The sequence below is a fragment of the Amblyomma maculatum genome, chromosome 6 (assembly GCF_055883805.1).
Source record: "Amblyomma maculatum isolate TAMU_Amacu chromosome 6, ASM5588380v1, whole genome shotgun sequence".
Classification (NCBI taxonomy): Eukaryota; Metazoa; Arthropoda; class Arachnida; order Ixodida; family Ixodidae; genus Amblyomma; species Amblyomma maculatum.
This window is the reverse complement of record NC_139349.1, coordinates 96,250,283-96,266,496: the sequence shown is the minus strand read 5'-3', so window position 1 is coordinate 96,266,496 and position 16,214 is coordinate 96,250,283. Positions and strand designations below refer to the sequence as shown.

At 44.1% G+C, this 16,214-nt stretch overlaps 1 protein-coding gene across 11 annotated transcripts in view; it reads right to left on the bottom strand.

The window, feature by feature from the left end:
* Positions 1-16,214, bottom strand: part of LOC146186354 (uncharacterized) — a 196,636-nt gene that overhangs the window by 169,822 nt on the left and 10,600 nt on the right. For all 11 annotated transcript variants that reach the window (XM_084607123.1, XM_084607122.1, XM_084607130.1 and 8 more), the window contains 12 exons: positions 15,734-15,915; positions 14,452-14,521; positions 11,908-12,132; positions 7,084-7,199; positions 6,057-6,166; positions 5,754-5,858; positions 5,562-5,619; positions 4,326-4,503; positions 3,821-3,935; positions 3,376-3,569; positions 2,369-2,459; positions 1,591-1,633 (listed from right to left, as the gene is read on the bottom strand). In XM_084607123.1, the coding sequence (XP_084463249.1) occupies positions 1,591-1,633; positions 2,369-2,459; positions 3,376-3,569; positions 3,821-3,935; positions 4,326-4,503; positions 5,562-5,619; positions 5,754-5,858; positions 6,057-6,166; positions 7,084-7,199; positions 11,908-12,132; positions 14,452-14,521; positions 15,734-15,915 (1,487 nt within the window). The remainder of the gene's footprint in view (positions 1-1,590; positions 1,634-2,368; positions 2,460-3,375; positions 3,570-3,820; positions 3,936-4,325; positions 4,504-5,561; positions 5,620-5,753; positions 5,859-6,056; positions 6,167-7,083; positions 7,200-11,907; positions 12,133-14,451; positions 14,522-15,733; positions 15,916-16,214) is intronic.

Genomic DNA, 16,214 nt, shown 5'->3' with positions numbered 1-16,214 from the left:
GAAAGTAAAAAGTGTGACTAAAACACTTGCATTGACTCTAACAAATGCACACTGAACACATGCACTCTTTCTACACAGTGGCATCACATGCTAATATTTGAGCCATAGAGTTTCTTACTCTTACCTAGAGGGAAAGCTATGCTGCCGTCTATGGGAGTTTACATGGAGTTTTCAGACGGCCAGCTCAGCCACCATGGGCGCTCAAAGCATCATGGGCCGGAGAGCTACCGAGTGCAGAACTACAACTTTTGGCCAAAACTAATGCAAAGATAAACGTTGTTCTACCATAAATAATGTCCTAAGATTGAATATTGTGACTATAAATTACAAAAAGAGAGATGAAACAGAATGCCAGTGTGAGATTTATCCAATATAAACGATGGCTCTTTCTCCTATTGGCTTAGTTTTGAGCAGCACAAATACCAATATTTCGTACTTAATAGGCAAACTTTGAAAAAAAAAATGTTATGAAAATATTTATTGTTGTGCAATCACTTAAGGAAGTTTTTAGTGGCATTTCGGGAAACAGAAACCATTTATTGGCGACGTCTGCTTTTGCGCCTTCGCTACTATGGCTTTCGCGGTGTATGTACGCACCTTCAGATGATGATGATGACGAAAAAGAAACATCGCAGTGACGCCACTCCACGTACCCGAGAAAAACCGACTGTCCCGCAACAAGTGGCACACAGGCCCATGATTCTTAGCGTGCCCATGGTGGCTGAAGTACAGCGCCCTCAGCTTTCCCTCTAGGTAGTGTAAGGAACTCTATGATTTGAGCAGAAAAGTAGGCTTAGATCTTTTCTACCTGAAGCCCACTTGGACAGCATCATATTTTCGCCCCAAAAAAAACATCGATGGAAGTTATTTTTCCGCTGAAACAACAACAAGCTGTGACTTATAAGTTTCTTAATATTACCTGGAGTGAAGTCTGATGCCACAGCATATACAAATTTCTTAGAGAACACTTCATCCGCTGTGGACACTCAAGCATTTGGCAGTGGGCACAAGATCTACCGCCGTCTGCAATACTAGAAATTTTGGCCAAAAACTATTGAAAAAGAGAATGATCTTTTACAATCACAAACATCCTAAAATTTGATTTCTGGCTATAAATCACATTAGGTGAGCAAAAAAGCACGGAAAAATAAACAAGCAAAAAAATTGCCCAAAATGAGAGATGGCCTTCTTATCTATTGGCCAAATATTGCACACAGTCGAAAGCAATTTTTTTTTTAAATTTTATCAGCCACATCTTTCAGGGAAAATATTCTATATATAAAATATTGTTCTATTCTATAGAAAACATTCTATATAAAAAGCCATTTGCTTCTAAGAACCAAAAGCTGTTACTTGCACATAGCAGAAATGCCTCAAGTACAAGCTGCTTTACATTTGGTCCTCCATTTTTTTAATACCAAATGCAGTTTCCAGTTGCTTAGAACAGATAAAATGAAACTGAAACCAACTTGAGCTGGGCATTTCCCATTATCAAGAGGCATTATTTCATTTGAATTTGATGTGAGCTGAAATTATTAGCTGAGTAAGCTTATGCACCAATGTACCTTGGAGGAATGAATGACAACTTACATCTTACGGATCCATCACCCTTGCTAGACTGCAATAATGATGCCTGAAACAAATATAAAAGAATTATGAAATATATATTCATCGGTCCTAAGATGCACTATAGTTAAAGCTCGTTAATTTAAACTTCAAGGGATTAGAAAAACTGCTTGAGTTATGAAACCACTCCAAACAAACTGACAAGACCGCTTGCACCATGGTAAAGCTATTTGGTGAGAGACCGCTATTGATGGTCGCCTTCTAGGCAGACGAGAACGGTGCCAGAGTGACTGCGTTACACACTTCAAAAGCGCATGGGCAACCCTGCAGTAGCTTGGGATTAAATAGGGATTTTTTTTACCACTGCTTGCCGTCCCAATCGTACATAGATGTGAACTCCCTTTAAAGAAGCCATTCCAACTGACCGGAGCGAGACACGTAGCGTCCAAATTAGCGACCATCTGACACCACAGACATTCATGGGCATGGCCAGGAAAGCTTGGCTGGCTGTTTGAATTATGTTGCTTTCTTTTTTTTAATTAATAGAGGTCGAACTAACAAGCTTTTACTGAAACTAAAGTAAATTGGACAAAAAAGAACTGTATAAACCACACATTGCTCAGTTCCTTCAATAAAACAACACACAGGACTACATTACGCAAATGTATCCAATGCCACCCATCCCCTGTGTGAGATCAAAGATAAAAATTCCGCACATGAATACGACCTGCAACCTAACTATTGGCTGCTTTGCATCATGTGGTGTAAAACACCATTTTTTACTGATCAGCACCGAATATACCTGCTGCCTTGTGTTGCTGCAGACTGGACAGGTGTAGTCACCATCTTTGGGGGCGCTTGTGAGTTGGCTGTCGCATTCCACATGAATAAATCTGGATAGAAAAAAAAAGGTACACGCACACATTGTAGTAGCTCACCCCTGCAGAGATGACTTAATCATACAATAAATGCATTTTTTTCCCCCCATAAATGAATTTATTCCAGATTCCGGTCAAACACGAGCCACAAACATGCAGGTAAAACAAGCTCCTTCCCTATGTGCCTAGGGCAAAGTTGTCAAACATGAAATAATATATGATTTCTCGGATAAGGTAAATAATGTGACAGCATTTTGGCTGGTTTACGTATGACTCCGTGCAAAAGAAGCACACTTAAGACAAAAGCTGTTCACGCACTGACCCTGTTCACATGGCCTTTTGCAGAGGGAAAGCACTGATACATTTAGCTTTGAGTTGAGGCGAATAGGACATTGCCTAATTTGTGAAGTTAATTAATTAATTTCTTTGTTTATTTATTTATTTATAACATCCTCCGGTACAGATATATGTTACAAAAGGAAGGGGCAGACATAGGATAGTTACAATGAAAAGACAAAAGGCTGAGATAATAAAATTATGCAAAACTGAAAACAAGTTCACTGCTGGAGTTAGCGCACAAAGAAAGAAATAAAACAATGAGGCACAAAATGTATTTTCTTGGAGGACGGCATTAGTGTCAATATTACCCCATGTTCATAATGTTCAGATACTCTAAAGTGTGGGTCAAGTCCAACTAAACACAGTGGAAAGCTCCTTAATTCGCTTTGGAAACATAATTCAAACTGCACAACTTGGTCTGTCCGTAATGGGCATCAGATATGTCACGTCGAGTTTTGTATCGAGTGTTGTTTTAATTTCTACTTTGAATGCTTTTCTTTTCGAGCATCTTACGTTGCTACCGAAATTCAGGGAGGACGGTGAGGCCTGCCAAGCAGTGGTGGAATGCTGCTTTTGTTTCTCGCGCACTCACTTCCTGCACATGTTGCACTGGGCCATGTCCCCGCGCTGGCTGAACTGCCGGTACGCCTTGCCGCACAGCGGGCACGCGACGCCCTTGTTGCGCTGCTGGTAGCAACTGTCGCACACCGTGAAGTTCATGTGCCACCGAGAACTGGGCCCACTCCCAGGGGTCCGCGAGCCGCAGTCCCCACAAACCCGACAGTTCTGCAAGGGGCCAAAAAAAAAAATAATAGAAGTCGGGTCTCCGTGACGCACCAACAAACAACAAAACATCACATGCCGCAGAATGGTGGAGATATTTTGCAGCACAAGTGTTGCAAAGTCCCGTTCCACTCCGGCATTCAAGCCGAAGGTGTTCTTAGAAAAAGCATGGCACAAAAACTCTGGACTGGGCAGCTGCGCATCACACACAGGTGTTTCCAAGATGTCCTCAAATGAGCCGGTGGGCGTCTTACCTGACACTTCCAGCCGTGCTTTGGAACGTTGGCAACCATGGGCTTCACACAGTAGACATGAAACGCTTTGTCGCAAGCATCACACGTCAACAGCCGGGCCTCATCGCCAGCTTGCCTGGAATAGAAGGGGAGAGCAAAGAACACATGAGCCTCGCCATACAGGCTCAATCTGTTAGTCTGGTACATCGTGCATACCTAGAGATTTGATAAGCCACAAGGACAGAAACCACATAGTGAGTAAAATGTTACATTTAAGATGCTCAATCAGAACGCTTTCATCAAAGGCGCGAATTGAGCAGTGTTTTAGACAGGCAATGCATGACAATTACAGTGCATTGCTGCATAACGCCGACCCCTCAACTCACAGGCATCACTGATTGAAAAAAAAACTTTTCCCTCTCCTTCCTCTTTCAAACTGCTGCCGAGGCAACATCAACGGTTGAGGCATTAACGGCTCCCCCTATCTGTGCAGGCCAAAGGAGGAACCAGAGAAGGTCGTCCTTACCTGCAGCCCTGACATGTCTTGCAGTCGGGACATTGCCAACCCAGGCGGGAGGCAGGCGTGACGACCACAGGTGGGTCCAGGCAGAAGCCGTGGTAGTGGGCGCCACATACGGTGCAGAAAAGCAGTTCGGGCATGGAGACCATTTCCTCACAGGACTGGCAACTGGCCTGCGAACCCACTGTCCCCCCCAAGGCCACACCAGACAGGACGTGAACGGCAGCCATCAAGAATGGTACTCGCAGTCATCAACGGCCTCTCAAGCCTCCCCTCTAGGTGAAAACGGTCACTCAACCATACCGGGACAGAATAAAGTGTAGTGGCTCGTCACAATGAAAATGTCAACAACCTTTACCTGGTTATGAGGAGCGACATGTCAGCAGAATGTCACTGGTGGCTGGACATGCATTAGGAAGTTTCACTTTTGTTAAAGCGTACATAGTGGTGTCTGGCCGCAATGAAAATGCCAATACCCCTTAACCATTAATTGGAGTAATGTGTCATCAGAGTGTCGATGGCGGCTTGACGTGCATTAAGTCCCCCCCCCCCCCTTTCTTTTTTTAAAGCATAAATGCTAGCTGCTCAACACAAGAAAACAATGAGATGTCAAAGAATATGCATATTGATCAACATAAGCAGCCAGTGTTTTCACTACACTTCCTCAGCACATGAAACCTTGCTAGGATGTAACCCCACAAACACTGGCAGCATCAAGTGCAGTTTCCATCAAAGCGCCGATTTATTGCAGGAAAAGCAAGCAGAGCTACCGTATACAGTGGAGTTTAGTTGCAACGATTCTCACTGGCAGTGAAAATTAAGACCCGTTTCCAAAAATCGTATTACCCAAAAGAGGCACTAAAAGGTCCAACTATGTTTGATACAACATACTAGGACTTACTTTTATTACTGCTCTTTAATCCATCACTTAGATCCAGACTTTTTGATAGAAGGCCTAGTACGGTTGAAGCCTTCAGGGCTGAAACTCTGGCTATGGCTGGCTATGACTACGGCTTCGGAGCCAGCTAAACGTGCAAAGCCAGCTATGGCTTCGGCTGGCTACGAGCTTATTTAGGTAGCCAATTCGGTTCAAAGCTAAAAGTGAGGTCACTTTTCAGCATGTGCGATAACTCGTTTAAATCATGTTCATTCCAGAGGTATTCTACTGCATATGAAAATTAACAACTCCAGCACATGGCGCTCCAAGAATGACCTCTGGATTCTAAAACTGCGCACACTTACCATAGGACACGGCCTTGTCTGCATGAGAAGGACACAGAAGTATCAGGGCCTTCATATCCTGAAAAGCGGGAATAGCCAACGATTACTATTTATTTCGGCACGAATCAGAAACGAAAAAGCCGTATATAAATATAGTAACAATCATAGGCCACAAAAGGGGGCCCAGAGGTGTGAACGGACAAACGCCCTTACTTGAAAGCAACCATATGCAGCTGCACACGGAAAATGGAAGATCATGCTACAGTCCGGAAGGTGACATCGAATGCTAGCTCCGTATTTTTGACATCCACTACAAATCTGAAAGACGACAAGAAGAAAAGAAGACTGGAAATAATCCGAAGGCAAACACAGTGATTGAGGAATTTAAAAAAAATCATTTTTATCTCCCGCTCATGAGCTATGCCACTTATGCAAAGAAGATGTGGCAACATAGCAAGAAAAGAACGGGCCCACATAGAAAACATGCATGACACATCAAGTCGTAAACCACCATACCTGTGACATCCCAGAGAAAACTGCTTTGTCAACATGAATAAGGCTGTCGTCTTCCCCCGGACAAACACCTTCTGACCACGCAGCACAATTTCGGTGCACATACGTATGGCCTGAGAAAAAAAAACAAAAAAAAGAAACAACGAAATTCAGTGTTATGAGAGAGAAGACACCGCCATACTGCATTAGAACTGCTCTACAATAGAAAGTGACTGATACGAATCCCAAAGCGCCGACCGAGATATCTGTATCAGCCCAATGTTCGTACAATAACTTAAAGAAAAAAAACTCCAAAATCCATATACTGAAAAATGCCTCCGCGGAAATCTAGGAGAGGTCAATAAATGCTGCTGCCTGTTATCACCATTATTTTCTGAACAGATTTTTCCTTTTATCTTTTACCTTTAGCTTATCTTAACATTATCTTATCTTATTACATTATCTTAGCCTATCTTAACATCACCTTAACATTATCTTTCACATAACTGGGTAGTAGCTTACGACTGTATGCCAGTGAATATGTTCAACACAGTAGAGACACAGAAGATTATGCAAGTAGCATAGCGGGTATATGCAAACAACAATACGGAAGAAGAGTTGCAGACTGGAACAATTAACAATATTATATCGTAATCTTGTGGTGTATTTTGAGTGACTCCCCAACCTTTTGATTCTACAACAACTGTTGCAAATATTTCGTTGCCAGGTGGTGGTAGTGAGGTTATCAAACAATCTTAGTTTTTTTTTAACGCTGGCATTTTTTTTTTTTTTTACAGTTTACTCAGTGGCCACGGACATTGCCACAATTTTTAAGGACCGCCATTTTCTTACAGAAAGATATTACGGGAAGTTCTGAAACTGATAAGATTAAAGATCTGTGAAGCCCGCCAACCTATGACTAAGAGATGCTAGGGACTGTGACAGCCTAACATGTCATAGCCATGCTAACCACCAAAGCACAGGGTGTGCCAAAAAAAAGCTTCCAAACTGAAGAGATCTGGAGGGAGGAGATTAGACAGCAGTCACATACCGTCTTGCTCAAACAGAGCCCCAACCTCAGGCTCTTCCGCAAAGCCCACTGCTAGGGTCTCTTCAGCACTGTTGGTTGGCTTGAATTCAGCAGTCAGCCGTGAAAGCGGCTTTCCCCTGGAAAAATGAAGTGCCAAAGTAAAATTCCAGAACTTCCTAGCAACTTAGAAAGTGCAAAGGGCTAAAAAGCACTTTCTTTTCTTCAGCATGCAACCCTTAAAGGCATTAGAGGCAAGGAGCAAGAAATGAAACCACAAAAGAGAAATAAAGGCAGCTCAGTTGCAACTTGACCACCTGTACAAAGATCGTTGTGTTACAAACACACGGCAGTAGGCAACACTTCTTTTGCTTTGTGAATTCTTGATTACACTGATGGCAATGACTTGGATTAGGGCTGCATTAAGGCTGTTAAAGGGGCAATGACAGGAACATTGATGTATTGCCATTTTATACTACTATGAATAATATACAGGTCTGTGATTCTACTCGCAAAGTTTTAGTTCCTAGCTCGGGGGCACATATTACAAAGAAACTCAATAGAAATCTGGATCGGGAAGCTCCTTCCACCAAGAGTGACCAGCATTTTCAAATGCTCGTGTGACGTCACTGAGGATATGTGGCGGAGTGTCCTCTGCATGCAAGCTGCAATATCTAAAGACACGTCTTTTTTCTTTTTAATTTTTTTTGGATGATTGGAACAGTGGTCGTCCCTCATGCAGAAGTGCTTGATGAAGATGTTACTGCACGAAAGCAATATAGAGTAAGGCATGTTTTCTTCAGCACAGCCACGGTCACAGTCAGTGGGCTAGACGGTTATAGGTTCCTTAGATGAAGATGTTACTGCACGAAAGCGATATAGAGTAAGGCATGTTTTCCTCAGCGAAGGCCCGGTCACAGTCAGTGGGCTAGACGGTTATAGATTCCTTGGCTTATCGACGTACTGATCTTTCACATTATACTGGCAACGACGCCAGAACGGCCAACAGCCACCTATCACCGTAGTGCGAGGTTTTTGGCTCCGCGACGCCGGCCGAACTGATCAGTGTATGGTCGTCCAATCTGTTTTGGTCGGATCGAAGGCCGAGCAAGAACTTGATACACGATGAGTGAACGGCCTGAACAGCTGCACTTGTCTGTAGCTTAACTGAGCTAGAAAAAGGAAAACAAGAGGCTACACTTCATATGTTCCCCCTTGTCATCAGCATTGACCTTGGGCAGAAATGTTAGCCGGCGCCGAACTACCGGCTCATTCAGCGACGAGTAGGCCTAGCGCGAGTATACGCAGTTTGGGTCTAGTGCTTCGGTGATTACGGAGTGTGCATTCACAAGCTTTAGCGGTTGCATGTAGCCATTGAGTGTAGTTCTGGCAGTAGCGACCCCAAATCGACAACTGCTTACATTACAAGGCAAGTGCACATTGAGCGGGTATGTGACCCTGTCTAGCCAGCGCAGCCGGCAGCTGTCGGCGTCGCTTGTGTGTACCGTATTTACTCACATGATGCTCGCACACCCCAACACTGGGTGCCAAAACCGGAATTTTTTTTCTTCACATAATCATCACACCACCAATATTACCACCGCGAGAGTTGTCTGCTAATAGTAACAAGCGCCAACTTTGGAGCGCTACTGAGCCTAGCTGGCCTCGTTGTGTGCACGCGCTACCAGGCGGCGATAGCGTGCTTGGGTAGATCATCATCATCATCGGTTATGCTCGCCCCCCTTTGTTTTTTTTTACCTCCGTGATGCTCGCAGTCGTCGCCATTTTGTGAAATGTCTCCGCGTCTCGTTATTGTTCCTTCGTTCCATCCGTGCTGCTTGCTTTGTTCCACCGTCTACCGTGTTCTTGGTGCCGCATTGCGGTGGGGCGGTACGAAAGTTATACAGCTGCTTTCAAGCTGAAAGCTTTCGAGTATGGGCTACAGCATAGCAACCGCGCTACCAGCAGGCACTTCGGCGTCAACGAGTTCTGCGTAGTACGAGACAGCGATTGCAGTGTCGACAAGGACTCGGATCAAGTCTCTGATCAAGAGTAGAACTGTATGGTCTGCTGCGAGCATTATACCATGGAACGCGGGAAGTGATGATGAGGATTCGTGCAGTAAATAAAGTGCTTTTGGCGACCCTGTACTTTTATAACAAGGGTAAGTTCTGCTTGAAAGTAACGTTTTGGTTATATTTACAATAGCTGACCTACGAATCCCGATTCACACCTATTTAAATTTGCTTTTAGCACTCTAAAACATTTGCTCGAAAATTTTCCCCGCATAATCATCGCACCCCTCAACTTAGCATCAATTTTCCGCGAAAAAAAGTGCGAGCATTATGCGAGTAAATACGGTATACCCGGTGCAGGCAGGGGACCTAGCATCCACGGCGCTTCTTGCAGCGCAGTTGTAGTTTGTGAACAAATAAAAGTGCAACCGGTGCAAAAAACAGTGGATAGTTTAGGTATCGCTAGCTCAGCTTGAATTTTATGCCATGTGAATGAGCAACATAAATCCAGTCGTTACAAAAGCTATGTAAACAAACAGTCTGGGGGCGCAGTCGTAATCCGCGAATCGGCGCAATCCTACGGGAGTTTAGGGTTCACACACTAAATACTAAATGGTGTATGCTTACGTTGAAGCACTCACGAGCCATTTGCCAATGGTTGCCAGACCAGAAAGCTGATTCTGATATTAATAATAAAAGTTAACTTTAAAGATATCTACTGCACCGAATGAGCTCAAATTTCGAGGATGTATAATTAATGTGAGAGGAGTGAAATGCAATGATCAGTTTATGCTCAGTTGTTAGCTGTCATGACCAATTTAAGCCAATTAATGATGGGTGGATTTGGTATTGGCTTATGTGGATTCTGGATTGGATTCTTGGCCGACTTAGATTCAGGATATGACTAATATTGCAAGTCGTTATGCATTATGCAAGGCATTATAGCCACTTAACCATGACTGGATTTTACTGGCTTGTAATGTGGATCCTGGATTGTATTTTTTGGATATGACTTGGATTTGGGCTATGACTAATGTGGCTAGTCATTATGCACTATCATTAAGTCATTATAGCCATGTAATCATGACTGGATTCAGTCAATTGCCTTTTTTGGCTTGTTATGTAGACTGTATTGGATTGGCTTTGGGTCTGTCCTTTGGTCTTCCACAGACAGTCACTTTCTGCACACAGCACTAATGAGCCAAGAAATACTTTCACATTAAAGGGGTCCTGCAACGTAACTTGACTGCATTGTTTTGCTTGTTTGTTGCAACTGTTCAGTTATGCCGAAGTTATTACCACCTGTCGTAACACGCATATTTCAGTACTTAATATTGTAATTTGCTTGAGAATCAAAATCCTGGTACTGACGGTGTCGGCACACAGTGGTGGTTCTTTGCAGCGGATATGACATCAACAGGCATGCGTTTAATGACTGAATAAATAGCAAGAGCCCAACAAATTGTGTCCAATAAGAAAAATTTGTTGTCGCTTTGTTGTATTTTATATTAAGACAATGAAACCAACATGTTTGCTTTACACAAATGCACTGCAAAGCAAGTGACTCGAAAAGCACCAACAGAGGCGCTGGTTACTACTTCGCACCACAGACTTTCCCTGCTTTCACGACCTATGACTATATAGCAGAAAAAATTCAACGACCTCGCCACTCGCTTGTCGCTACTCTAGAATGCCTGCATACAGAGAGAAAGGAGAGGTCAAGGAGTGGGCTCATGAGAAAAGCACAATAGTTGAGGGTGCATGATGACAAAGAAATGTCTCCTTCCCCTGCCTGCTCCTGGTCTCTTTGTTCCTCATTCAATTTCTGCGAGGCGGCATAGAAGAGATCTCTTCAACTTAACTCTTTCGGGACCGCGCCATAGGCCATCGTGTAAAAATGCACGATCAAATCGCGCGCGCTCTCAAGCTCAAATATCCGCTCATTGGAACACGTGTCGCCATCTAGTGAGTAGTCTAGTATCTAAACTTTCGGTTTTGGTGTAGTTTGCCTTTTTCACGGCAGGCGGCGACGCGGGAGAGATTTTAACCTTTGGCGCGGCGGCGGCGCAGATTGAGAACCATGGCGTCAACCTCGCGTCAGGCCGCGCAAGTGGTGCAAGAAAGCACACACAAAAAAAATGTTGTACATAAGCCTCCCACTTTTTTTTGTCTTGAAGTTAGAAAAGAGGCATTGTATCACATTTTGTATATTCTGAAATATTTTTATTACTCTTTTTTATTTCCGTATTCAAGAATTTCCTTCTTTTTTATGTTTTTTTAAGAAGAAAAGTTATATTTTGAGATTTTTTTGTGATATCATGTATATTTTTAAGGCATCTCAATTTTTTTCTCGTGAAAGTGCGTTCATTTAGCTGCATAACAATATATGTTACAACAAGCTAGCAGAAAATGTCATTGAATAAAAAAATATTTTCCAAGTTGTATCACAATTGCCTTCTTTTCGGGCGGTCCCGAAAGAGTTAAGCAGAGACGTGCCATAATGACCAGGAAAGCATGAGAAGACATTTTGCATGACATCGTTGTGACGTGCTCAGGTAGGTTGTTTCGACTGGTGCCACAAGCATCGTCATTGTGCGAGTGAAATGGGAAAGCAAAAGACCAGGAAAATTGAATTGAGGGCAGTTTTTGGTCTGCTTGTATTTTGAGCATTCATTCCTTAATAACTCCGGTTCTAGCGCACCAATTCCTGTAATTCTTTTTGATTCAGTATCTGCGTGACACAAATAATTAATCTAGAACATAGCGGACAAGTGTTGCAGGGCCACCTTAAGAATGCGATTCGAGACCAACACAAGAAGCAGGACGAGCATACCTAGACATTCGGAGACCCTTTCCCCCTCGGCGAATGGGCAGTGCAGGACTCCCCTGCTGCAGGAGGGCAGACCGTTCGTCGCTAGGTGCAGGCCCCCTCTGCTGCAGTAGCTTGGAGGCCTTGCGGAACGGCTGGAAGCCCAAGGTCGGGTCGAAGCGCACCAGCTTGCCCTGCCCCATGGCACTGCCATCACCCAGGTTGCACAGCGCACACACACGCTCGGGCCTGCGTTATGTGACACGGCTCGTGTGACCACCCGGTTCAATCATGCACACTCTACTCACAAGACAAAGTTTATATTTTTTTTTTTCCTTTCAGGGTCGGGTATCTCTTCTAGCGACGTACCTCCTGTATTGGTCTTTTTTTTTTTTTTTTTTTTGGACAGTGCTACGAAATGAGCACGCAGTTTATTTTTAGTTATGCATATGACAGCAGATAGGTTTGATTCACCTGCAATAAGTGAACTGGTTCCTGTGGTGCTGCACTTTGCCATTCATTTCAGCAACGCAACATGGCACCCTCTGCACCACTTCGTTCGTTTCAAAAAGTGCAGACATCGTGCAGGTCGAGTTCACGAAAAATTCAGCAAAACTGTGCACCTCCTCAGTGGTCAGTGCCGAAATGGTGCAGCTGCAGCCGCCGCATGAAAGCAGACAGCTTGCACGACGATGGCTTACGTGTTGCGATAAACAGTGAAGCGACCCTAGATATTCCACTCGTCAATGAGAATGGTGCCTGTGTTCGGCAAAGAAACGAAGACACGTACTTCAAACCATGTCTAACAAGTAAGCACGTGCATGCATTATGATTCATGGTGACTTCAATCATGATCGAAGTTTGTTTGCGCTTCGTGCCAGCTGTGCATGGTGCACATGCATCGAGGCTGCTTCGTGTCAATGCTTCATTGCGATGTGCTATTTAAAAATTGATCTTATTCGGCATGTTAGCGCCGGTTGATGTGAGTGGCAATATAATGAATGCGGTCAACTTTTATACATATACGCAACGCATAATCATGCATGAATGAATCCTATCATCTGTGCATATGCCACTCAGATCAAAGGCACTAATCATCCCGAACATAAAAATTTTCAAATAGCACATCGCATTAAGTACGTGTTGTGCAAATGCATACCTTTTGCGGCAGTCGGCAATCGAAGCGCACATAGCCATGTTTGAAGTATATAATCAGCATGCATTACACCGCATGCGTGCATCTGCTTCTTGCGAATATGCGTAGCCGTTTCCTTGGCGAACTTGATCGCATTCTCGTTGACAAGTGTAATAAATGATGTCAGGTCGTTTCGCCGTTTATTACAACGCACAGGCCAAAAACATCACAGCTGGATAATGGCAAAACTTAATTGCCATGTGCTTTTTGAAAATTCATCAAGTTAACCGGGTCATTGGCATCGGCTGATGCGAGTTGCACCCACAACCGACCACAGCTTGTTGGCGACGCCAAGGCTAGCAGACAGCCCGGCCTGCACTCTACCATTCGTTTGGAAGCGGCTTGTGCCGATGCTGCACCTGAACTGCTGAAACGGGCGCTGCACGCTTGCCGCACTGCCGCAGAACTTTACAAAGCTGGTTCGAAGAGTGCAGCTGAATCGAATGGACCTCATAACGAACATTTTAGTGCACCCGCCGTGTGTTGGATCAGTGGTTAAGACGCTTGGCAACTGAAACAGAGTACCTGGGTTCGAACCTGATCTCGGCAGCCACAATTCAATGGAGGCGAAATGCAATGGTGTCCATGTGCTATGTGATGTCCGCGCACGTTAACGATCCCCAGGTGGTCATTACTTCATAGCCCTCCACTACAGCACCTCTTTCTCTCTTCCTCTGCTGCTTCAGCACGGTTAAAATGTCCACGGAGAAGTGTGACAGGTACTGCACCTTTCCTTTTCAGCAAACAATGGCCTTGCCAAAAGCCAAATGAGAAAACTTCTCTTTTCCATGCCAAGGAGAATGCCAGGATTCCAAGGACACGATATTCGAGGTGGGCAAGGAGTCTTTTTTTTTTTTTTTTTTTTCTTTTGATCGCATAGATTGCAAATCCTTTGACTCCTGCTTAGCCCCGGTCTTCCTCCCTCTTCAAACTGACTATTTCTGTTTCCTTAATTGTTAGCCTCGGCAAGGAGAGTTATGTCATACTTAGCATCAGCATTGTCAGAGAGATTGTTTTTTTTTTTCTTGACACGTTCTCAAGCTCTAGTGCTTTCATATTAGTCATGCCAGTTGACAATTTATTCACAATAGTTCGCCAGCATAAAAAGAACATCCTCTCCCTGTCTTCCACTGCTTCATCTGAGAAGCGCTCCTACATTGAAAATCTATACAACCTTGCTTTTTAGAGAGAAACTAGCTCAACTGTCATTTTTTAAAGGCGTCATTGAAACCATTTCAAAGGTCCTTGACTCTGCCCTCGGCTAGAACTAGAATGCCCCCACGTGGCAAGCAACGAAGCCAAGGCACAACAGCCCCACTGGGTAAGCACTGAAACTATATGGCAGGACGTGCAATGGCGTGCCCCACACTTACCCTTCCTGTGACAGCTCATCTTGCTTCTCGATTGGAGATTCTGCCAGACCAGGCTGGTCATAAGAATGAGCTGCACCAAAATGAGAGTGAAGACATATTGCTCATATCAGGAAACACCATATTTACTCGATTCTAATAAGCACTTTTTTTTCCCCCGAAAATAAAGCACCTAAAAATGGCATGCATGCTAGAATAGAGTACAAAACTTAAACTACACTAGCAACATGCCGTCATCACTGGCATGACAAAATGGCGGCTTGGCATTTTTTGCGTGTCAGTATCGCCTACCTAGTCTATTGCAGCACTGTGCAGTTGCTGGAATGCACATGAGCCAATGTGAAAGTATTTGCTGTAAAGACACACCAAATTCACTATGATGCTGGGTAGAAAAAATAGGAATAGGCCTCGTGTGTGCAAGCTTCACGTGCATTTGGTGTTCCTGAATCTTCCATGCGCGGTTGGAAAATGCAAGTCGACTCTAGTCGACTCCAGTCGAATCTAAATGGTTTTAACAGGACGAAGAAGGGCATGTTTCTGAAAGTAGAAGAGGCTGTCGACTTCATGCAACAGCAGAGAGCTGACCATGGGGTGGGTGGGGGGGGTCTTGAAAGATACGGCTATGCGGCTGGCGAAGCAAAAGGGCCTAACATGGACAGCAGTAAGTGCTTGATAACAACACATTTTGTGAAAACATGTAGATCTTTTTTTTGTCCAAGCTGAAAGTTGAGACAATTCCACCATATGCTTAACAATGGCATTAGAGCAAGTACAATAGAGCAGGTTGTTTCAAGTGAAGACAAGATTCATATTTTATCGAGGTATAAAAATCTGGTCTACGTTACAAAGGCACTGCACTTTTCTTTTTTTCTTGAGCATGGAAAATCGGTGCACATTAGAATCGGGTATCCAGAATTTCTATAACTGATTTTGTAAGGCAAATTTTCAGCTGTTCCCGTTTCTTCTCTGCTTTCCCACTTTGCTTGTTTTTCTTTTTTTACTAGAGGTGCTGTATATTTTTCTAGTAAAATTATTGGAAGATAGCACCTTGTGTCAGGGCCTCATTCCTGTCTTTTCTTTGCTGCTACGCTACTACGCCTTGGCAAACTCCGAAGAAAGCCAGCGAGCACTGCAAGAAATCCAAGGCATACCAAAAACTATCCACCTCACTCACATGCAAGGGGGTAAAGGTCAAACAGTACGAGTCAAAATACACAACGGAAGACGCCGAGGTGGACTGGGTCTGCACCTCACTTGTTTTTTGGGAGTAAAGGGAGTAATGTACCACTATCCAAAGTGGATGCGCTGGCCTGAGGCGTGAGTGGTGGCTGGGTTGGGTGCTCCAGTTCCATCTCGTACGAGGAATCCAGCAGGGAGCCACCGGGGGGCGTCCGGCTGCTGCTGCCTGCCAGCGACAGCAAGCTCGGCTTCCGCGATCGCACCCTGGGCCTGCCAGGGAAGCTGTGCCTGGGACAAAGTGGCGCCATTTTCTTGCTGAATAACGCATTTTCAAAGCTTGCAAAGTAGCAGTACGACAAAGTCACGCAGCAACTTTTGTAAACAGCTCTCTTTTTTTCTGTCACAACCTAACAATACCGCCTAGCATGTTTCAACTGCCAACACATGAAGCCTGATGTAAAAGCACGATCTCTCTGCAAATGGAAATATTTATGGTGGAATTCCTGCAAACTGACGAAATGCTCTAATTTGGTGTCACAAGTTATCAGCAACACGCTTTATGTGATGAATAAACTGTCTGCAAAAAA